Here is a 24,879-nt window from a genome sequence, read left to right on the forward strand (position 1 = left end):
TAAGAACCTTGGGGTGTGACAGTTAAAAATGGCATCTCTATGCAGTTTCTTTCAGGTGATATATTATGGTATTTGAGTTTTAGCAAAAGAGGGAAGGCAGGAGTCTGAGGCTATGTGAATTGCCTCTCTCCTTGATCCTAAGTTAAAAATTTCTCCACCACATAGACATAAGTAAACTCTTCACTTAAAACAGGTAAGAATATGGCTATTAATGAGGAGTCCAAAAAGTTATAACTGTATCTGGGCGTGTGCCACATATTTCATTACAGGTGCGGTCCACTAATTGACCTTTGTAAAGGCCCGCATGTAAGACACACAGGAAAAATTAAAAGCATAAAGATTTTCAAGGTAAGTATTATTATTATTTTTTTTACTTATAAATACAGTAAATTTAAGGTAAACTAGAGGATAAGGGATTTCAGTCATATTGTTATAGTTTGAACATGATGCCATTTAAAAATACCTTATTCTAAAAAAAAAACCCAAAATATTCTTGGGCTGGGGATTTAGCATAGTGGTTCCACCACCTGCCTTGCAGGCACAAGGACCAGAGTTCAATCCTCGGTATCAAAAAACAAACAACCTTATTCTTACTTGATTAAAAGTAATATATTTTAGAATTTTGATAATTAGAACACTGTATGTAGCTTTTGTTCATCATTTAGCCTTACTGAAAGCACTAAAATGCATTTCTTTTTCATATGATAGTTAAGAATATTGCTGTGTGTATAGTTGGCCCTCTGTATCCATGGACTTCACTTCCCTGGATTTAACTAACTGTGTAATGAAAATATCTGAAAAAAAGATCACATCTATACTGACCATGTGCAAACTTTTTTGAGTCACTCTTTCCTAAACAATACAGTATAGCAAATCTATACATATCCTGTACTTTGTGTTATGTAATCTGGAGAGGATGTAAAGTATGCAGAGAGATGTGTGTAGGTTCTGTGCCATTTAATGTGAGGGTCTTGGGCATCCACATATTTTGGTATCCTTGGGAAGTGTGGAACTAATCCCCTACAGAAACCAAGAGACAGCTGTCCTCTGGTTTTCTTGGATTGTCTAATGTGAGGAAAAACATTAGTCTACAGTAAGAATAATGTCTTGTAGGAAAAAAAAAACAAAGGGAATGAATGTGATGGTGTAGTAGAGAAAACACTGCTTTGGCAATTGAGAGGTGTATTGCTAACTTTGCAGTCTTTGCCTCTTTTGGCCTTAGTTTTCTCACAAACAGAATGTGGGGCCACATGACAGCTTTACCTCTTACGTCCTTCACACTGAGCCATAAGCCAGTGAGGCCCGTCTTCCCTTTCCTGGCATCCTGCCTCTTCTACTCCCCTCTGGGTGAGTTGCTGTTCAGCATTCCCTGTCCATCCCTCTCACTTTCGTTCCTGGAATCTACAGCAGACTCTATATAATTTACTGATTTGTAGTGTGATTTGGGCTGGCAAGGTTTAATTAGAATCAATTTCAGATTCTTCCCAGCAGTACAGAAAGTCTTCTGTAAGTTAGCAATATGGATGTTGCAGTGGAAAATTGTGTATGTAGTTAACAGGGGTTTTACATGTAACCAGATGTTTGATATGTTGATTAAAATCTTTTTTGATGTTTAGAATTCCTCAACATATTGGGAGGGCAGTCCTGAAATGGAAACATTGCAGAGGATCTATGGGATATCCTTTCCTAATAACAAAATGATGAAAACCTGGGAAAAGTTCCGAGAGGAAGCCAAGAACCGAGATCACAGGAAAATTGGGAAAGTATGCCTCACGTCCTCATTACTACCGAGACACAAGCATGCCTTTCTATTGCCTTATGATTATGTCTCATAAAACTAACTTTTTAAAATAATTTTTCTTCCGCTGCCTGCTTTGCAAGCTCAAGGATCTGAGTTTGATCCCTTGTACTAAAAAAAAAATTTTTCTTTTCTCCTGTCTTATTTTTTGCTGGTAGTCATTGCCTGCTGTTGAGTTCTTTCATGCTAATGCCTTAAATTCTTCTAACCACTCTCCTTCCTATATTTTGTATAAGATTTTAAAAATTGCTCCCTTCTCTTATCATGGTATAAAAATAAAATTGTTTTTTTAAAAATTGTGTACACTTGGGAGGCAAGGCAGTGTGTAGAAAGAATGAGACTTGAAAACAGGTTTTGTTGGGTTTTTGATCTCAGTCTTGGTCCTGACCACTCCGATCTATGATGGGCCCATACCCACTTAAGGAACGCCCCGCCCCGCTGTACCTTACAGGGTGGCCTGCAGGGTTGCTGTGAGGACGGACACTGGGTGGTGGTGCCCAGTGCTAGGCAGAATCTCAGTGGGTGACAGCCAGGAGAAGGTGTAGGGAACAGGGAAGAGGACGTTACTAGGACCTCTGCAGTGAGTCCTGGTCTCCTGCGAGCCTTGGCAGCACAAGGCGAATTAACTTCTTATACAGGAAAGGCAGAAAAATGAGACTTGGAGAAGCTGAGCTGTGGGCCTGATCAGTGCTGCTCTGGGCAGCAAAGATGAAAGGCCCTGAGCTTGCCACACCTTTTATTCAGTACAAAGGGAGAAACAAATAACAGATAACTGGGGAGTGGCGGAATCCCTAGATCAATGAGGAACTATGCAGATGAAGATTTGGTTCTCACAGGGTGTCTCCTGCAGGTGTGGTCTTGCCCTGGAGCATCACAGCATCATGGGATCATTGAGGTCTCAGTTGTGACTGTAGGCCAAGGTGGAATCCTGTCTCAAAATGCCATAGCTGGCCTGTAGGCAGGAGAACTAGGCCTAATCAAATGATGTTTCCCTAAAATTATGTAGCATTGCTCCCGACAAGAATGATCATCAATACTTGAAGGAGTGAACCCTTCTGAGTTTTTGCCATGTTGTCTTGACATGAAATCCATGTCCTGAGTGCCACATAAGAAAACTAATGGTCAATAATAACAGACTCCAGAAAAATCAAGTTCATTGCTAAGTAATCATAAATATGAATTGTAATTTTACATGCTGTGTCACATGCAGTTAGGGATAAGTACTGAGGGGCTTGGAAAAGCCTGCCTGTTAGAAGATGGGAAGGTAACTGAGTATGACTTGTTTTATCCTAGTGTATTGTGTGGGTGAGAAATAGTAAGTAACAAAAGGTGAAATTTGAAATGTATTTTCGTTTCAATCTAGGAACAGGAGCTTTTCTTTTTCCATGATCTGAGTCCTGGAAGTTGTTTTTTTCTTCCTAGAGGAGCCTTCATTTATAATACACTGACGAATTTCATACGAGTAAGTGAATTTTTAAAATACTTTGTTCTTATTCAATTGTGTTTTATGATTTTCTCTCATAGTTAAATGGTGATTTCCAATGATTTTATTGTAGTAATGTAAAAAGAATTTTGAACCTAAAAATAAAATATCAATTTGTACTTTCCAATATAAACATGGAAATAATTTCTTTCCCTAAATGCATTTTTAGATTTTATATATTGTACCTAGCATCTATATAAATTAGATCTAGAGTATGTAAAATATAGAGAGAAGCCTTAGAGAAGGTGTGGATCTCCTGGTGAGACAGAAGAAAAGAAAAAATGTCTTTGGCACAAGATGCTCAGCTGTGAAGCAGGGCTTCTTGCAAGGTGGCGCCGGGGCCGCTGGTCCTCCTCTTTTGTCTGTGGAAAGACTCCCAGGTGATTTGGCAGCTTCAGAGAAGAGCAGAAAAACAACTGTGTAAAATACTTACCTGTAGTGTAAGTTTATAGATTGGAAAATCATTAGTGTTTGCATAATTAGAACTATACAGACACTGTTCAGAGGTGATCTATGTACATTACTAGGATTACATTTCCATCTTGGCCTTTCCTGTAGCTGATAGTTACAGTGATGACCACATAATGATGTTTCAGCCAGTGACAGATTGCATATATTATGGTGTTCTCATTAGATTATATTGCCAGGCAATCTTATGGTCCCATAAGATGATTTTGTTTTGGTCAACTTAGTTTGTGTAACTGCATGCTGTGATGACAGTGAAATAGCCTAATGAAACAGTTCACAGAATGTATCCCTGTCATTAAACAACACATGACTGGTCCCTAAAATTTTGGATTTCTATGTGCCTGTCACTAACTTATCCTCAGACAGTCTCTCAAAAACTTAAACTCATTGTAGCATATTCTGCAATGGTTTGTGTGTTTGCTCAGTAAGTGTTTTTTTTTTCCTGATTTGGTCCTTTCACTCCAGAACTAACTTGATACTAAGATTCTTGTGAACGGATATCTTAGGACCTCTTTTCATCCTCATTCTGGCTACTCATTCATGTCACTCCTGTTCTGAGTCCCTTCTTTCCTGATCCCTGTTTTTCTCTTCCTTTATTCACACCTCTCACTTGAGAAAGCACTTTCTTCAGGTTTCTGAGAAAAGGGTACATGGAATGTGCTGCTTCTTGTATTTGCTTTCCTCATCTTGTTTCCCAGTATTCTCTTATTGTACTGTGCCCTGGAGCCTGACGCTGGCCCTGTGGCCTGTCACCTGCTGTATGCTTTAGGGGTTGGGCAGTATGAGGCAGTAATAAAACAGAGGGCAGAGAAGTGAGACTTGAAGTGTCACTGAAAATTGTTAGAGATTTGGGCAGGTGGTGATGACCAATCACAGCTGCTGCTTTAGATGTGCTGTCTTTGCTGGAAGATCAACACAGCCCCTGGCACCTGGAACTCTCAAGGTTCGTGGTGGAGTGGGTACAGAATAAACAGAAAGTCTTTGTGGTGGCCTTAAAGGGCTTTCTTATCTTTTATAGATGCAAGACAGACATGGCTGATGATCAGGCTCAAGGCCTGATTGTGTGGGTTGCAGATGTAAAGGCATTTAAATACACAGCCCCAGTGGTCTCTAATGCTAAGGTAAGGGCATTGGTCGGGAAGGAGTGGGTCTTTGAGGCATGGAATGAGAATATGTAGCAGATACAGACAAGGCTGAGGATTTTGAATTTCCAGATAACTTACTTGAAGAAATTGGTCTTTCCATGCATTAAAAAATGTCCAGGGACTTCAGCTGTTTTTTCTCTTGTTTTCATTTACATCTAGCAATTTTTTTATTATATGAAAATAACTGTAGAGGCTCTAATGATGTTTTCTCCCATTGGAGCTTTTAGCTCTGCCAGGATTGAAGATTGATCATTATTCTGATCAGAGATTGAGCTGGGTTAGGCTGGGCTTCCATTTTAATGAGAATCAGCCAAATTCTCTTTTATCCCTGTTCCCAGGAGGTGACCCTCTGGGGTTTCCAATTGACATGCTGATGGGTCCGTGTCTCTTCAGCCCCAGATGATTGAAGGAAAGTCAATTCTGCTCTTCTAATGTGTTCTGTTACTGAATAACACACTTTCTTTTTAAGTTTTTATTTGTATGAGTGCATGTTTGCATTCATGGTAGGGAGTTGATACATGTACATCTTAATTCTTTTTACTTCTCCTTCCCCTCCCTTCCTTCCCCCCACCCTCTGTCTCTTGGTCTCCTTCCTGTTTGCAAAAGCTCTATCTCCCTGTGTCCTATTATCTTTCATTTTGCCTTCTTCCATTAGCAGAAACGTGAGACAGGGTTCGGTTGGTCTTCTTAGTCACCAAACAGGGGAAGGTATATATATGGGGTAGATCCCCAGCAGTGCCCGACTGCCTCCTGGGCTATGGGGCAGCCTGGTATCAACAGCCTCTGGCTTGGTGCCAACGACTGGTGCGTTGAGTTGTGGCCAGAGTGGTGGTGGGGGATGTGGTGCTGAGCACAGTGGCCTATGCAGAAGCCATCTGCTCGGTGGGACCATTTTTCTCAGAACTAGAGCTGCATTTCTGCGGAAAGTCACGCAGGAGGCCAGAGTGGGCATGTTCTTCCCAACAAGAGGGAAGTTCCAAAGCTCTAGGCTAAGATTCCACTTCTACTGAACTTTGGGTGAGCTTACGTCTATATCTTTTTGCTCTATTCAGGGACTCAACAGATTGAATGATGCTCACTTACAGGGTACCCAGAAATAGTGTTTATCTGGGCACCCCTGGTGCAATCAAACCAGCACAGAAGTCACCATCACAGAAGTAAGCCGGAGTCAGACTGGGGCAGCATGCACAGTGGCAAATGCAGAAGAGCCAGCACAGGCATCCCTTGTGCCTCTCAGCACATATTTCTGTCCCTCCCTTGGATGATGACCTTTGTGTCCTCACACAGTCTCATCCACTATTGTGTCATCATGTGGTTATTTTCAGTTTACTTTCCTAAAATCTACATTGTGAGTTCAGCCACTATTGCTCATTGTGTAAGAATATGAGGAAAAGAAATAATTAGGTGGAACTGTCCCACCCCTGGCTTCTATGGGTAGACATGAGGCTTCAGCTGAAAAATCAGAGCTTCCTTCTTTTCTGTATTAGTTAGGGTTCTCTAGAGGAACAGAATCGATAGAAAATATATGTATAATTATGCAAGGGGATTTATTAGATCAGCTTCCAGGGTCAGAAGCAGGAGAGTCCATAGTAGTTGTGTGTGGGAGCAGAAGTGGAAGAATCCTCAGTGGCTGTCTGCTTGCTGGAGAGCTGGAGAATCTAGTAGCTGCTCAGCCTAAGATCAAAGCCACAGAACAAAGAGGATCAAGATGTAGCACGGTCCAAGGTCAAAGGCCTGGGAGCTCCCTGCAGAGTTGCTAGTATGAGTCTAGTTAAGGTGTTTGGCCCCTTTGTCAAAGATAAGGTAGCTAAATGTGCTAAGAGTTGTCTCTGCATCTTCTACTCCGTTCCACTAATCCTTGGGTCTGTTTTTTGCCAGTACCATGCTGTTCTTATCACAGTAGTTTTGTAGTATAGCTTCAAATCAAGGATTGTGGTGCCCCCTGTCTTGCCCTTGTTGCCCAAAATTGCTATTGCTATTCTAGGTTGTTGTGCCCAGATCGCGAAGTCCCAAAGACCACCAGGAAGCCGATTCCGATGTAAGCACACGAGGGCCATTTATTCAAGCTCGAGCAGGGGCTCCCAACCGTCACCGATGCAGTGGATCAGAATTGAGAGCCCCGAATTTCAAATTAGCGGGGTTTTTATTGTGGTTACAGCAAGGTTTGGAGATTTTTCACTTAGCAGTTACATGATTGGTTGGCATTTTGCAAGCATGAAGTGTATATTTCTGATTGGCTAGGCCCATCGGGGGTTTGAGGGCCGGTTACATGTAGGTTTTATGGGGGAAAAGAGGGACAAAGGTTAGTGGTTGACTGTCACGTACTGATGGTCAGCACATTGACAGATTGTTCTATAGATAGTGGACCCGGAACGTTCATTTCCTGGGCAAACAGATGGTTGAGTAATTAACTTAGGAACTTTGCTTCGTTACAGATTGTGTCTTTTGTCCCAGAGCAAGCACATTTTAACCATTAATTTGTGAGGACAATAGAGACTAGGGGAATAATGGATTTTAGCAAAATGGAGTCGCTTTGGTCTCACAAGGTCTCTTCTGGTTCCCTATGAATTTGAGGATTGTTTTCTCTTGTTCTCTTAGGTATGCTGTTAGTATTTTGATTGAGATTGTATTAAATCTGTATAACAATTTTGGAAGTACTGCCATTTTCACTATATTGGTTCTGCCTATCCAAGAACAGGGGATATCTTTCCATCTTCTGATATCCTCTTCAATAATCTCCTTTTTTCAGAGAGCTATAGTTTTCATTGTATAAGTCTTTCACTTCCTTCGTTAGATTGATTCCTAAGTATTTAATTTTTCTTGATGCTGTTGTGAAAGGTGCGGTTTCCCTAATTCCTCTCTCAGTGAGTTTGTTATTTGTGTACAGGAAATGCTAATGATTTTTGACTGTTGACCTTGTACCCTGCTACACTGCCAAATTTGGTTATTGATTCTGTGAGTCTTTTGGTGACGTTTTTGGGATCTTCTCATAGAGTATCATATCATCAGCAAATAATGGTAAATTAACTTCTTCCTTTCCTATCCATATACCTTTTATTCTTTCTCTTGTCTAATTGCTCTGCCCAGTGTTTTCAGAACTATATTGAACAGGAGTGGTGACAGTGGACGTCCTTGTCTTCTTCCTCATGGTAGAGTGAAAGCTTTCAGTTTTTGACCGTTTAGTATGATGTTGGCTGTTGGTTTGTCATAGATGGCTTTTATCAGATTGAGATAAAGACCTATTCTAATTTTCTGTAGGGTTTTTATCATGAATGGGTGTTGGACTTTGTCGAATGTCTTTTCTGCATCTATTGAGATGATCATGTGGTTTTGTCCTTGGTTCTGTTAATGTGGTGTATTACATTTATTGATTTGCATATGTTGAGCCATTCCTGCATCCCTGGGATGAATCCTACTTGGTCATTGCAGTAGAACCTAGTAGTCTGCACCGGCAGGCTGAAAGGCTGGTGCTGGAAACTGAAGAATCTTCGCCGAAAGCCAAGGGATCACCCAAGTTGAAGGGGAAGACCAGAGCTCTACCAAAGAGAAACCCTGAAGCTCCTCCGAGGAAAATCAGCTGAAATCCTTCCCTCTGGTTCTCCATTTATACATTCCAACAACAATCCTCCTTAAAGTGGGTCTTCCATGCCCAGAACCATGCTAACTCAATTCAACTGGGCCTTCTCCACTCAAGTTGACAATCAATTAATTACCACACAGGGTAATGCTTGCCTTGCAGGAATAAGTTGAGAGTATTGCTTCCCTTTCAGTTTCATTAGAGTTTGAGAAGTAGTGGCATTAGGTCTTCTCTAAATTTCTTATAGCATTCAGCAGTGAATCCATCAGGACCTGGGCTTTTCTTTGTTGGTAGTTTTTTTTTTCTTCTTCAGTTTCACTAATACTGGATTATTTAGAATTTTAAAAAAATTATTGATTCACTTTTGGTAATTCATATCTACCTAGGAATCTGTCCATTTCTTCTGAATTTTCTGTCTTATTAGAGTACAGGTTCTCAAAGTAGGTATTGATGATCTGGGTTTCTGCAGGATCTGTTGTGATTTCACCCTTTTCTTTCCTTTTTTGATAAGGGTAGCCAAGGGTTTGTCTATTTTATTTAATCTTTAAAGGACCAACTCTTCAATTCATTGATTCTTTGTATTGTTTTCTTAGTCTCAGTTGCATTAATTTCTTCTCTGATCTTTATAATTTCCTCCCTCATGCATGCTTTGGGTTTAACTTGATCCTCTTTTTCAAACTTTGATGTTCAACATTAAATTGTTTATTTGTGCTTTCTCTGTTTTTCTGATGTGGGAATTGACCACTATAAATTTTCTTCACAGAACTGCTTCCATTGTGTCCTGTAAATTCTGGTATGACATATTGGCATTATTGTTCAATTGTAGAATCTGCCTCATTTCTTCTTTCATTTCATCTGTGACCCATTGATTGTTTAGGAGAGTGTTATTTAATTTCCATCTGTTTATGTAGTTTTTGTGGTTTCTTTTGCCATTAATTTCCAATTTCATTGCACTATGATCTGATAATATGCATGGGATAATTTAATTTCCTTTGCATTTACTTAAGTATGTTCTGTAAGCTAGTATGTGGTCTATTTTGGAGAAAGTTCCACGTGCTGCTGAGAAGAATGTGTAGTCTGTTGTTGTTGAATGGAACACTCAGTAGATATCTACTAAGTCCATTTGTTGAAAGGTTTAATTCATCTCTGGTATTTCTTTGTTCATTTTCTTTCTTTTCTTTTCTTTTTTAGTACTGGGGATCAAACTCAGGGCCTTGTGCATGTGAGGCAGGCGCCTGAACCACTGATCTAAATTCCCAGCCCCTCTGTTCATTTTCTGTCCAGGTGATCTGTCTATTTGTGACAGTGAGGTATTGAGGTCCCCTATTACAATTGTAGTAGTGCTTATCTGATTTTTCATATTCATTAATGTTTGTTTTATATAGTTGGGTGTGGTGGTATTTGGTGCTTAAATATTTATACTTGTTATCCCTTCCTCTTGGATTGTTCACTTAGCAAGTGTGTAGTGACCTTTGTCTCTTCTGATCAGTCTTGACTTGAAATCCACTTTGTCTGCAAATGGAATAGATACCCCTGCTTTTTTCTGGGTTCTTATCACATGGAATATTGTTTTTCATCCTTTGACTTTCAGACTATGAATTTCTTTTTGAAATTGTATGCAGCATATTGTTGGATATTGTTTCTTGATCCCTTCTCCAGTCTGTTTCTGATTGGTGAATTGAGACCATTCACATTGATGGTTATAACTGATAAATGTATTGACTTATCTTTGTTATATTATTTTCCTGAGGTTGGTTCCCTTTCTTTCCTTTCTGTTTAATTGCTTGCCTTGCCTGGTGGATTCATTCTATTGGAATTCTTGGAATAGTTGTTTTCATTGTCTTTTTCTAAAATATCCTTTAGAAGTTTTTGGAGTGCTGGTTTGGTGGTCATGAATTTCTTCAGGTTTTTTTTTCGTGGAAGTATCTTATTTCTCCATAAATTTTGAGAGAAGATTTTGCAGGGTACATCAATCTGGGTTGGAAGTTGTTTTCTTTTAAGGCTTGAAATACTTCACTCCAAGCTCTCCTTGACTTAAAGGTTTGTGTTGAGAAGTCTGCTGTGATTCTGATGAGTTTTCCTTTATAGGTGATTTGTTTCTTCTCCCTTAACACCTTTTGATATTCTGTTCTTAGGTTGAATTTCTGGAATCTTGACTATTACATGCCTTGGTGTTTTGTTGTTGTTGTTGTTGTTGTTGTTTTTTGGGTTTTTTTGCTGATGATTACTATTTGGAGCTCTATATGCCTCACTTATCTGTATATGGAGTTCTTTTTCCATGCTTGGAAAATTTTCTGCTATTAACTTCTGTGAACAATTTTTTATGCTTTTTGTGCATCTTCTAATTCTTCATTGATTCCAATTAATACTATATTAGTCTTCTTTGCATTGTCTAGTAGCTGTTGGATTGATTTTTTTGTTGTCCCTTGCTATTTTTAAGAGGTCTTACATTTGATGATGGACTACCACAACCCTGTCTTCTACATCTGACTCTGCTCTATATACTTTCAGTGAAATTTTTAATCCACTGGATTTCTGTTTGAGTCTGGAAATACATGTACTCTATTTGAGTATGGAATCTGAATCTTTTCTGTGTTGAGAATTCATGGTTTCCATGTCTTTCCTAAGCTCCTCTTTTTTTTTTTTTTTAAATCTGTGTCTACTCTAGGTCCACTAATCATTTCTTTCATTATGATTATCTGTTTTGTTTTTGTCAAGAGACTTATTGATCTATTTTTATTGATCTATTTTGTTACTTCTGCTGCCACCATTTCATAAAATTCAGCTGGGAGTATTTTTATTTCTTCCACCTCAAGACCCCCTTCATTTGCCTTGGGTGAGTCGAGGGTTGTGGGTTGCGTTTTCCTTCCATGTTTTCTCATTTTCTGTTTCTTGTTTGTTTGTTTTCTGCATTGAGGCTTGTAAATTGCTTATGGTAGTTAGCTTTTTTACTAGTGTGTAGACCTCTTTATGAAATGACTACTTTTGTTTTTTTTGGTTTTTTTTTTTGGTACCAGGGATTGAACGCAGATCCTTGCGCTTGCTAGGCAGGCGACGGAACCACTGCGCTAAATCCCCGGCCCTGAAATGACTACTTTTCAGAGATGCCTTCTAGGTGTAGTTGGCTTTTGACTTTTGAGTCTGTCCCAATATCCTGCCTCTTCAATTTATTTGGGATAAAAGGTTGCTGCCTGTTTGGCCTAACACTCTGTTCCTTGGTACCAGACTATAGCACTATTTATGACCCTCAGGCAACTTAGGTATTGGCATACTAGGAAGATCAGTTGATCACAACAAGTATGTCACCTTGGCTAAAAGTACAATCAGTAATAACATTAGCATCAAGCACAGACTAGAAAATGACAAACTGTGATAACTATTAATTTGCCCCCTTCAACCATATAATAAGATTTATAGTTATATAACAATAAGGCAAATCAGAAAAGTATGTACAGTAAATATCACATCAGTAGAGCATTTTGACCATAAGGGGAGAAAATTTAAAAGGGATAAGAGGAAAAAATAGAGAAATAAGAGAAAGAGTTTAGAGTTGTGCATAGTGGTACACACCTGTAATCCCAGCTCTCAGGAGGCTGAGGCAGGAGGATCACTGTGAGTTCAGGGTTAGCCTGGGCTACAGAGTGAGTTCAAGGCCAGTCTGAGCTACAGAGGGAGACCCTATCTTAAAAAGAAAAAAAAAAAGTTTAGACCCAAAGCTGAAGGACAAAGGAATAAATATTATCCAAACCTTGGGAAACTGGCGAAGAAGACAGGAGGGAAAGAAAGAAGGAAAAAACAAAAACAAAACCAAAAAACCAGTGTCCATGAAAAAACAATAAAAAAAGCAAAGAAAAAAATATTTTTTCCTGTGATTTCAAGCCTGTGATTATCATCTTGTAGGGGCTACAGTTTTGTGGCAGTGTCCAATTCAGGGTGTGACTGCTGTTGCTGGGAGACAAAGGAGTCAGCCAGCACCCAGATCTGTGCTGGATGATCTCAGCAAGGCTGTGTTAGGACAGGGTGCCAGTTCTAGTACTTTCAAATCCACAGCAGTTTAGGCTGGCTGATCCTGTCCTCTGGTCATGGGGCTGGGGTCTGAGTCACTCATCCTGCAACACTCTGGGTGTCTCTTGCTGGCCTGATCCTGGCTCCCTGACCCTGGATGTCCCCCACAGTTGTCCCTCACCCAGTCACTGTGGGCCCTGACTTATCAACCCATGGCTGCTCTGAGTCCCAGGTTCCAGGGGACACAGCAGTCTCTGAGACTGGAGTCACTCACCAGCTGTCATTCCACTGGTGCATTTCTCCCTGGAGGCCTCTGGAGTCTCCCACCCTCACTCTGTCTTTATAGATTTGATTCTCCCTCTCACACCATGAGTCAGGAGAAAGTTCCTTTTTCTGCCTTGTGGTCTGTCTCTTTACTTTCTCTGTGGGCTCAGATTTTCCCTTCAGATCCTTCCTGAGTCCTGGGGATCCACCTCCCTCCTTCTTTTCTTCCCTGAGTTGTTTTCCAATGTCTAGATTCTTAATCTTAGAGAAGTTGATTTGTTACTGCTTACCACTCTGTCATCTTCTTGGATGTCTTTGTATATTATATCTTAATTAAAAAATTTTAAAGTACTAAAATCTTTATATATTATATAAAATAAAATAACACCAGTGAATATTTTATTGTGCACGTACAAATCTTTTTTCCTGGTCCAAAAACTACCACAGCTAAAACTGAAGACACGTAAATCATGAATTAATATGACATGATCCTGAGTTTTTAAAAGATTTGCTGTACTCATAGTGTTACTTTGCATAGAATCATGATCTTTCCTAGCAGGGTTTAATGTTTGGTGCCTTTACTTGTAGGAGGAATATCACAATCGTAACTTCACAGAAGTGCTGTCTCCCAATATGTACAACAGTAAACTCTGGGAAACCTCAGGCCACTGGCAGCATTACAGTGAGAACATGTTTACCTTTGATATTGAAAAGGACACTTTTGCCCTCAAACCCATGAATTGTCCAGGACACTGGTGAGTATTAGAAGTGAAGCAGATTCTCCATAAGGACATAGCATACTGGATCACAATTAGATTTTAATGTTATTATTTTACTTTTTGGACTTCAGTGATTCTTTAATCTGAAGACTGGTTACTACTAATCCTACGAAAAGGGCTTTAAATGAATTATAAACCATAAGTGAATATTCAGTGGGTGATAAAAACAGGTAAAAACATTTCTGGAAGAGATAACAGAGTTTATTATTAGAGTACTGTAGTGATGTGAACATAAGGTTCAATAATTCCTAAAAGAGGGTTGGGGATGTAGCTCAATGGGAACATATGTGTTTAGCATGGGCAAGGCCCTGGCTTGGATCCTCAGTGATGAATAATAATGATAATAAATAACAACAACACCCATTATAATTCATAGAAGAAATGTTTTAACTTTATGATCTAAGAATAAGGAGTTTGCAAATCTTAAGACAATTATAATTCCTTCATATTTATATAATCATTCTTTACTATGTAAAAGTTGTGTTCCTGCATCTTTCCTAGTCTAATGTTTGCCCATCGTCCACGATCTTGGAGGGAGATGCCTATTAGATTTGCTGATTTTGGAGTTCTTCATAGAAACGAACTGTCAGGGACTTTAAGTGGCTTAACCCGAGTCAGGCGCTTCCAGCAGGATGATGCTCACATCTTCTGCACAGTGGAGCAGGTAGGCAAGAGTACAAGCAAAGCCTGACTGTCACAGGTTCACTGTTACCCTGAACACATCCCTTAGTCTTTCTGAGTTGCTGTGAAATAAGATGTTTGGTCTGGCCTCGGAGGTTTCATTCAGTTCCAGCATTCAGCAGGTCTCTCATTTGAGTCAGTAGATCAGTAATTTCCTCTGGAGGCACCATGGCTGTCACCTCCCCGGGGCAGCCCTCCTACCCCTCCTCCTGTGTGCCAGGCCTCTTCATGGTGCAGTGCCCTGGCCTGCTTTTCACACCCCCCCTATGGCTGGGAGCCTCAGCAGCCTGCATGTGGGCACACAAGGTAAAGGCACAAGGAAGGGAGGGGTGGATGACTGAAACAGCGACTCTTACTCTACTAAATCAAGTTTCATATCCATCTGACACAAAGAATTTTTTTTATTTTCAAAAATGCCACAGGTGCATTTATTTTAGGGTTCTATCTGAGCATTTTACTTGTTCTACTTTTAGATTGAAGAAGAAATAAAGGGGTGCTTGCAGTTTTTGCAGTCTGTTTACTCAACCTTTGGCTTCTCCTTTCAATTAAACCTGTCAACAAGGCCTGAAAAATTTCTAGGAGAGATGGAGATGTGGGATGAAGCTGAGAAGGTGAGAGGAAGCAAGGGGCTTACATTACATTTTTGAAATTATGATATCAAGATCTAGGGGACATTACCACAGATTTGACAGAATTTAAAAGGATGTAGAAAGCGTATTACAAAAATCTTTTTTGAAATAAACTTGACAACTTCTAAGAAGTACCTTGGAAGACAAATTAATGAAACTAACTCTGGAGGGAATATAAAATTTGAATAGCACCTATTAAGGAAAGTATATTCCTAGCTTGAAAACCTACCTATATGACAACAGCCGGCTCATAAACATTTTAACTGATAAATTATAACAAACAATTAAAGCAGAAAAAAGAAGGAACACTTCTCCCCTCATTTTAGGAACTCAACGTTGTGCTAATACTAAAACTGGATAAAGAAAAAAGTATGAACATAGATAGAAATTTGTTTAGCAAAACAAACTATTAGCAGTCAGATCTGGCAGGATGTAGAAAGTGTTTTTGTTATAGGGATGGCAGTGTTGGTTTAGCATTGGAAGATCCACCCCCAAAAGTCATCATTTTAACAGAGGAAAGGAAAAAGCCATATGATCCTGTCACTAGTTGGAGAAAAAGTATTGGACTAAATTCTACAGCTGTTCATGGCAAAAGCTATCAGGAGACTAGAAGTAGAACAGAACCTTCTCAACAGATTAAAGACATGTACTCCATACTTCCAGGGAGAACGCCTTATATGAATGGAGAAGATATAATGCTTTCTCCTTAAGGTGGGGAACAAGGGCAGATGTGCCTACTCCTTATCTGTCCATTAAACTTTGAAACCTAGGCCCAACCAAAATACTGTGGCAATAAAATGACACAACTAGGATAGGATTGACAAGGTAGAAGCAAAATCTTTGTATGTAGATGAAATGATCATCTACAGGGAAAATACTAAGAAATCTCTAGGAACCCCTAGAACTTGTACTTGAATTTAGCAGGATTAGAAAACACAAGGTATGTATAAAACTTCAGGTCTGTGTATACTTGCTATAAATGAAGAATTGGATATTGAAATTTAAAAGTTATGTAGGAGTACAAAGGACCTAGAAAAGTTAAAACAACATCAACAACAACAAAAAAACAGTGTTGGAAGATGTTTAGTACCTAATTTTAAGACTTCTTCAAAAGCTACAGTAATCAAGGCAGTGTTGGTGTAAGGAAAGACATATAGATCATTGGAATAAAACAGAGAATCTAGAAATAGGACCACACATATGTGGTCCACTGAGTTTTGAAAGATTATTTAACATTAGCATTTTATAGAATATAAACTCAATTCAAGAGCCGAGGAAGAGATAGTGTTTTCAGCAAACGGCACTAGAACACCTGGTATCCGTATATAAAAAATTAACCTCAACCCTTTATTCCCATACATGAAAATAACCTGAAGGGATCTATGAATCTAAATATGAAAGCCTAAAAGTATAAAACTTTAAGAAGAAATTATAAGGGAAAATGTTTATGAATTCAGGGTAGGCAAGAACTACCTAGGATACAGAAAACATGATGTATAAAAGAAAAAAAATTGATAAATGAGATTCTATCAAAATTTAGAACTTTAAATGACATCATTAAAATGAAAAGTAGTCCTTAAACAGACCGTATTTACAATGCATATAACCTTATATTTGTTTCACACTCTGAAGTTTATATCAGGTATTCATTTATAGTCTTTTTCAGTCCTAATCACAAATAGCTCAAGTTTTTAACAGAATCCTCTATTTGCAGCAGATTTTCACTTGTGTGGTTGGTTTTAAAGTGTTGCCTATGAGTCTTGGTAGTCTAACTCCAGAGTCCCAGGGTTGTGAGCTGTGGGTGGAGCCACGTCTGATGCCTGCGTCCCCTCCACAAGCCCAGCCTGCTGTGCCCACCCTCTGTCTGGGACACTCAGGCATCACATTGCAGCTTTGCAAAAGTAAAATTGAGCTCATTGTATGCTTTTTTTCTCTCATTAAATATGAAAAGGATATGATATATCTCCTGTTTTATTAGAAATGAGGATGGTGTGGCCAGATCCCCTACCTGCCTGTCAGGCCACCTCTTCCTGGAATACTCACAGGAGCTGAACACACAAATCAGGAGAAATAAGAAAGAATCAAACACTGCACTAATAGTGTAACATTACTTTTGTGCTGTTCAGAGTACAGAGGGTGTAGAGAGCTGTATAGAAGCACTTAGGTCTGAGTTCTGAACAGGATCTCCTCTCCTCCACCCCCCATGCCTGTCCTAAATTCTTTCATGTCTGCGGCATGGAGAAAGAAACTCAAATGAGACAGTCTCTACCCTGGGAAGGATACTGACTAGATTTACCTGCCAGCCACATGGAAGCAGGAGGAGGCAAACAGGATGCAAAACTTGGCTCAGAGCTGTTTTACCTCCCTCGAGTCTTTAGCTCTTTGGGTGGAATTATAGAAGACCTCTAAGCTTCAGAATCCAGCATGAAATGGTGGTGATGGTGGTTCTGGTGGTCATCATAGTGATAACCCCTACTGCCTAAGTTTATAGTGAGCTTGAATGAAATAGCTTACACAAGATACTGGGCATAGTGTCAGGCTCGCATAAGTGCCCAGTGGACGTTAGGTGTTAGCGTTGTCATCGTCATCATCCTTATCACCACACCAGGCACATGGAAATGGATGGGATATGGGAAGGTGAAAAAGGGATGGACCAGGAATGGGCCTGGCATGGGGAGAAGGGGTAGAAGTCTCACCATTTTTGCTCTGTTTTAACTGATGTGGCTGAATAGGTTAGCAGCCAAGCCCACAGTCACTTGGGGATCTGACTGCACCAATAGGGATGGGCCCGGTGCCACTTCAGGGGAATTTCTCACACTGACCACTTTTCACCTGGGACTCAGTGGGATAAACATTTGAGGGTTTTTTCTTGTGTATTCAGAAGTCTCTGAAATGATGTGAAAGAAACATGCTTTATATAAAGTATAATCTAAAGCTTTCTTGGCCTGGGCTTCTTAGCCTTGTCTGCTCCTATTAGTCTGCCTTATTCCTGTGTCTCCAGAGGCCTCATGAGAAGCACTGACTTCTGTTTTATGCTTTTCTCCAGACCTTGGTCCTTCTTTGGCTTTTAGTCAGCTTTCCCATCACTGAGACACAGTACCCGATGCCCACAATGTAAAGAAGAAGGTTTTATGTAGCCCATGGTTTCAGAGATTCAGGACATGGCCTGCTGGCTCCAAAGCATAGACATCATGGGGGAAGGATGTGATGGGGCAAAGCTGCTTAGTTCGTGGCCGCAGAGAAGCAGAGCAGAACAGTGCCAGAGAGGAAGGGGCCGGGGACCATATACTGTATAGTACTCAAGGTCCCGCCTCCGTGACCCACCCAAACACAGCCAGAAGCATGCTTTGTAAATCTGCTAGGCACTTCTTAATCTAATGATGTTGACAAATCAGGATCAATGGTCATACTCTGGGAGCTCCCAACATTCTGTCCATTTTTAGTGACTGCCGTGGAGGGCCTGGTTTTCTCTGGGATCATGTACTGGTATTCCTTCTTCAGAGGAGTGGAATCAGCAGGGGCTTCCCACGCCTGTGAAGGCTGTATGGAGGGGGCTGTCTCTGGTCCTAAGGAGAAAGGAAGCCTCTGCTGTAAAGTTAGGCCTATGAGCAACACACCCGAGACAGACCAGATGCTGGCTGAGGTCCTGAAAAAACTGCCGTGACACAAGAAGTCTTCTCACTGCAGCTCCCCAGCAGCAGCTCTGCCTTCATTCCCCAGAGTGAGCCCTCTCCCAGGCACCAGCATGTAAAGCTGATGACAAGAGTTTGGGTGATGTTTTAATAATATTCTGGCCAAGGACTTAGGAATAACCAGGTTCTTCCCAAGGAACCTGTGTTCACAGGAGCACCAAGAGGATTCAGAAGCCCTTTTATTTATACCCACATGGACATCCACTTATCTTCAGTATTGAGAATCTCACCACAAACTGTGTTAAAAGCATGTCATAGCTAGGCTAAAGACCAAAGTGGGTCTCCTCTCTCAATACCCATGTAAATCATAGAGGGTCCCTCCCCCAGCTGCATATACAGAGGTAGAGGAAGAGCAAGAGAGAAATGGCAAAACCTACTGACTTGGCTTTCTTACCCACCCACACACGGCATGGAAGAGGGAGCAAAGTGAGGGCCCTCCTGCTTTCTCATGTACAGAGAGGCCCCACTTACAAGGAAACACAATCACCATCTTAGAACTCTACCAGGAGACAGAAGCTGTAACTGTGTAGGGCAGAGGGAGCTATATTGAACTAATGTCGAATGTAATTAAGGCTTATAGTTGCTTTTGTGAGCTATCTGATAAAAAGATAAAAGTATACAATAAAGTAGAAGTTTTAAATGTTCTCTTCTTTTAAAATAAACAGCAACTGCAAAATAGCTTGATAGAATTTGGAAAACCATGGAAAATGAACCCAGGAGATGGAGCATTTTATGGGCCTAAAGTAAGTAGACTGTCTCTACTTAAAATAAGAGTAAAATTTAAAAGAAATATAAGTGTTTCTAAGCAAACATCATTTAATTTACAGATTGATATAAAAATCAAGGATGCCATTGGCAGATACCATCAGTGTGCTACAATTCAGCTGGATTTTCAGTTGCCTATTAGATTTAATCTCACATATGTTAGGTGAGTGAATATGATAAATAATATAGTACTACTGTCCTAGTTATTTGTCATCTGAGCATGAACAATACAAAACTAAGTGGTTGTCTAAAATATATGCTATTATTCAGTGTATATTTGTTTACCTATGTGTAATCTAAGAATTTTCTGTTGCTAAGGCGAAATAATTGAGGCTGGGTACTTTATAAAAGAAAAGATGTTTATTTGGCTGATCTGGTGACTGGCAAGTCCAAACAGCATGGCGCCACCTCTGAGGAGCGCCTCCTGGCTGCTTCTCAACATGGTAGCAAATTTAGGAGTGACTACATGTATAAAGGAGCAAGTGCATCAGGTAGGCTTGAGAACTAACCCAGTCCTGTGAGAAGTACCCTTCTAAAGCTAATGCCCCAGTGAACTAGTCACTTCCCACTAGGACCTACCTCATAAAGGTATCCACCACCTGTTGGTCTAGGGGTATAGCACACTGAAAAAAAATGTACCACCTTTCAACACTGCCACACAGTAGATGTGAGGACCAAGCTTCCTCACATGAACCTGTGGGAACACTCAAACCAACTTGAGTGTCCTGCGGTCGTGGTCTGGTGGAGAAGGGAACATAAGCAAGCATAGGATTAGAAATCTGAACAAAGTACCATGAAGATATGGTCCAGAGGCAGAGAGAGAAGACTTCTCAAAGAGCTGGCAAAGGCTCTGTGAGACACTTGCAAGAGAATCCAGGGGAAAAGGCAGTTTCATCATTACAAATGACCTCTTTTTAAAAATTATTAATTTTTTATTTTATTAGTGCGTGTTTGCAGTTCATGTAGTTTATAGTCATTATATGCCAGAAAAAGTGACTTCTTTTAAAAACCTTTCTTGACATACAATAAAATTGTGTGCACGTGTGTACACGTGACATATCCAGTTTGATGAATTTTAAAACATGCAGAGTAGTGTAGCCTCCACATTTATGACAGTGTCATTCCTGTAACCTACCCTGTGATGCTCTTTCACAGTCATATTCTCCTCCTGCCCTTACCCTGGCAGCCATCTATATGTTCTCCATCACTCTAGTTTGGCCTTTTCCAGAATGTCATATGAAGGGACTCATGCAGTATGTGGCTTTGAGAGACGGGCCTTTTTCACCTAGCGTAATGCCTTGGAAAGTCATTCATATTTTCACATGTATCAGTAGTTTGTTCTTTTTTTTATTGCTTACTAATAAGCCATTGTATAGATGCACCAAGATTTGTTTGTCCCTTCACTCGTTTATTTTTTTTTCCCCTTTCCCCTTCCCCTCCTGCCATCCCCAAACCTTTGGAGCTTTTCCTATTTCAAATTATCAATTGTTCATTTTAATCATTTTCATCCTTATTTACACTTTCAGTTTCTCACACTAGAGAAACTATTCGGTATTTACACATGTGTGTCCTATTTATTTCACTTAAGAGGATGGCCTCAATATGCATCCATTTAGCTATAAATGTCTCTAGTTTCTCATTCTTTATGGCAGAGTAGTGCTCCATTTTATAAAAAAAACCCCACATCTTCTTTATCCAGTTTCCAGTCGATGGGCACTTGAGCTGTTTCCAAGCTTTAGCTATTACAAACTGTGCCGCTATAAACATAGGTGCACATATATCGCTGTGGTATGATTCTTTTAATTCTTTGGAGAAGACACCCAGCAGGGGAATAGCTGGGTCAAATGGGACCTCTAGTCCTAGTTCTTTGAGGTATCTCCATATGGATTTCCACGGTGGTTGCACCAGTCTACACTCCCACAAACAATGGAGAAGGGTTCCTTTCTCTCCACACCCCCGCTAGCATTTGTTATTGGTTGATTTCTTGATAGCAGCCATTCTTTGTGGGGTGAAGTGGAATCTCAGTGTTGTTTTCATCTGCATCTCTCAAATGACCAGTGATGTTGAACATTTTTTCATATATTCATTTGCTGTTTTTACTTCTTTGTCTGAGAAATGCCTGTTCATTTCAGATGCCCATTTTTGAATTGGGTCTTTGAATTTAAGGGGTCTGATTTTTTTCAGTTCTTTATATATTCTCGATAGTAGACCTTTGTCTGAGGTACAGCTGCTAAAAATTTCTTCCCACGTTATAGGTTGTCTCTTAGCTCTGTTGGTAGTTTCTCTTGCAATGCAGAGCTTTTTAATACAATGAGATCCTGGTTGTTGGTTCTTTGTGCTAGCTCCCGTGCTACTGAAGATTTGTTCATAAAGTCTTTTCCTATGCCAGTGTCATCAAGAGTTCTACCTAACTTATCTTCCAGCAAGTTTAGTGTTCCTGTCTTAATATTTAGATCTTTAATCCACTTTGATCTTAGTTTAGTGCATGGTGATAAGTATGGGTCTAGTTTTAATCTTTGGCAGCTTGAAATCCAGTTTTTCCAGAGCCATTTATTAAAGAGGCTATCTTTCCTCCAATGAGGGTGGTTGGCTCCTTTGTCAAAGATGAGGTGGCTGAGTATGTCTGAAGTTGTTTCTGCCTCTTCTAATCTATTTCACTGATCCTCAGGTCTGTTGCTTTGCCAATACCATGCTGTTTTTATCACAGTAGCTTTGTAGTATAGTTTCAAGTTGGGGATTGTGATAACCCAAGCTATGTCTCTGTTGCCTAGAATTGCTTTTTGCTATTCTAGGTTTCTTCTGCTTCCAAATGAATTTTTGGATTGTTTTCTCTAGTTCTGTGAAGTATATTGTTAGAATTTCAATCGACATTGCATTAAATCCATATAGTAGTTTTGGAAGTATGGCCATTTTCACTATATTGGTTCCTTCTACCCAGGAACAAGGGATGTCTTTCCATTTTCTTATATCCTCCTTGATCTCTTTTTTCAGAATGCTTTAGTTTTCAATGTAGAGGTCTTTTGCTTCCTTTGTTAGGTTGATTCCTAGACATTTCATTTTTTAGATGCTATTGTAAAAGGAATTATTTCCCGAATTTTTCTCTCAATGGGTCTGCTATTTGCGTATATGAAGGCTATTGTTTTTTGAGTGTTGACCTTGTATCCAGCTACTCTACTGAATCCATCAATTAGGTCTAGCAGACTTTTGACTGAGTTTTTTGGATCTTCTATGTAAAGTATCATATCATCAGCAAATAATGACAGTTTCACTTCTTCCTTTCCTATCTTTATTCCTTTTATTTCTTTCTCTTTTCTAATTGCTGTGGCTAGTGTTTCCAGAACAATATTGAACAGGAGTGGTGATAGTGGGCATCCTTGTCTTGTTCCTGATTTTAGTGTGAAAGTTTTAAGTTTTTGACCATTTAGTATGATGTTGGCTGTTGGTTTTTCATACAGAGCCTTAATCAGGTTGAGATAAAGGCCTTTTATTCCAATTTTCTGTAGCATTTTTATCATGAATGGGTGTTGGACTTTGTCAAATGTCTTTTCTGCACCTATTGAGATGATCGTGTGGTTTTTGTCCTTGACTCTGTTAATATAGTGTATTACATTTATTGATTTACGGATGTTGAACCATCCTTGCATCCCTGGGATAAATATGACTTGGTCAGGGTGTATGATCTTCTTGATGACACTCTGTATTCTGTTTGCCAGTATATTGTTGAGGATTTTTGCATCTGTGTTCATTAGGGGGATTGATCTGTCATTCTCTTTTTGGGTTGGGTCTTTCCCTGGTTTTGGGATCAAAGTAACACTTGCTTCCAGGAATGAATTTGGAAGCCTTGCTTCCCTTTCAATTTCCTTGATGAGTTTAAAGAGTAATGGTGATAGTTCTTCTTTAAATGTCTTGTAGAATTCAGCAGCAAAGCCATCAGGACCTGGGCTTTTCTTTGTTGGTAAATTTTTTATTACATTTTCAGTTTCACTCATTGTTATTGGGGTGTTTAGAATTTCTATATCTTCTTCATCTAATTTAGGCAATTTGTATGTATCTAGGAATCTGTCCATTTCTTCTGTGTTTTCCATTTTATTAGAGTACAGGTTCTCAAAGTAGGTATTGATGATTCTCTGGATTTCTGCTGGATCTGTTGTGGCTTCACCTTTTTTGTTCTTAATTGCGTGGATATGAGCCTTTTCTTTCCTTCTTTTGATAAGGTTGGCTAAAGGTTTATCGATTTTATTTATTCTTTCAAAAAACCAACTCTTTGATTCATTGATTTTTTTGTATCATTCTCTTAGTCTCCATTGCATTGATTTCTGCATGGATCTTTATAATTTCCTTTCTTGTACGAGCTTTGGGTTTATTATGCTCTTCTTTTTCTAGGAGCTTGAGGTTCTGCATTAGGTTATTTAACTGAGTTCTCTCTGTTGTCCTAATATGGGCATTCACTGCTATGAATTTCCTGAGTAGAACTGCTTTCATTGTGTCCCACAGATTCCTGTATGTTTTACTGGCATTATCATTTACTTGTAGAAACTGTCTAATTTCTTCTTTAATTTCCTGTGTCACCCATTGGTTGTTCAGGAGGGTGTTGTTCAATTTCCATGTGTTTGTGGAGTTTTGCGGTTTCTTATGTTATTGATCTCCAATTGTATTGCACTATGGTCTGATAATATACAGGGGATAACTTCAATTCTTTTACATTTACTTAGATATGTCCTGTGAGCTAGCATGTGATCTATTTTGGAGAATGACCCGTGTGCAGCTGAAAAGAATGTGTATTCTGATTTTGTGGGGTGGAATACTCTGTAAACATCTATTAAGTCCATTTGTTCAATAGCTTGGTTCAGTTCTAGAATTTCATTGTTAATTTTTTTTCTAGTTGATCTGTCTATTTGTGATAGTGGGGTCTTGAGGTCCCCCACTACAATTGTATTAGTGCTTATTTGGTTTTTCATGTCCATTAATATTTGTTTTGTATAGTTGGGGGCATTCGTATTTGGTGCATATATATTTAGGATTGTCATTCTTCCTCTTGGATTGTTCCCTTCACAAGGATGTAGTGACCATCTTTGTCTCTCTTAATTAGTTTTAGTTTGAAATCTACTTTGTCTGCAAGTAAGATTGCTATGCCTGCTTTTTTCTGGGTTCCTGTGGTGTGGAGAACTGTTTTCCATCCTGTTACTTTCAGTCTGTGGATTTCCTTTTGAGTTAGGTGTGTTTCTTGTATACAGCATATTGCTGGATTTTGCTTCTTAATCCATTCTGTCAGTCTATTTCTTTTGATTCGTGAATTGAGGCCATTAACATTGATAGTTATAATTGAGAGATATTGACTCATCCTTGTCATGATGTTTTACTCTTTTTGGCTCTTTTATTTCGTATTTTCCCCCTTTCACTTTAGTGTCTTACCTTGTGTGGTGCCTTCTCTCTGTTGGGCCTCATGGAATTGTGACCTTCATTGTCTTTTTCTAGGATATTGCTTAGGATTGTTTGGAGTGCTGGTTTGGTGTTCATGAAATTTCTCAGGTGTTCTTTGTCATGAAAGTATCTAATTTCCCCATCAATTTTGAAAGATAATTTTGCCAGATAC

At 39.5% G+C, this 24,879-nt stretch overlaps 1 protein-coding gene across 3 annotated transcripts in view; it reads left to right on the forward strand.

Moving 5' to 3' along the window:
- Tars3 (threonyl-tRNA synthetase 3) overlaps positions 1-24,879 on the forward strand; it is a 56,436-nt gene that overhangs the window by 17,856 nt on the left and 13,701 nt on the right. For all 3 annotated transcript variants that reach the window (XM_021264741.2, XM_013075122.3, XM_004852666.4), the window contains 8 exons: positions 270-348; positions 1,617-1,763; positions 3,162-3,260; positions 13,329-13,495; positions 14,021-14,183; positions 14,674-14,811; positions 19,187-19,264; positions 19,349-19,449. In XM_021264741.2, coding sequence (XP_021120400.2) covers positions 270-348; positions 1,617-1,763; positions 3,162-3,260; positions 13,329-13,495; positions 14,021-14,183; positions 14,674-14,811; positions 19,187-19,264; positions 19,349-19,449 — 972 coding nt within the window. The remainder of the gene's footprint in view (positions 1-269; positions 349-1,616; positions 1,764-3,161; positions 3,261-13,328; positions 13,496-14,020; positions 14,184-14,673; positions 14,812-19,186; positions 19,265-19,348; positions 19,450-24,879) is intronic.

The sequence above is a fragment of the Heterocephalus glaber genome, unplaced genomic scaffold (genome assembly GCF_053883595.1).
Source record: "Heterocephalus glaber isolate CG9 unplaced genomic scaffold, H.glaber_assembly_v1.0 deba00001531, whole genome shotgun sequence".
NCBI classification, from domain to species: domain Eukaryota; kingdom Metazoa; phylum Chordata; class Mammalia; order Rodentia; family Bathyergidae; genus Heterocephalus; species Heterocephalus glaber.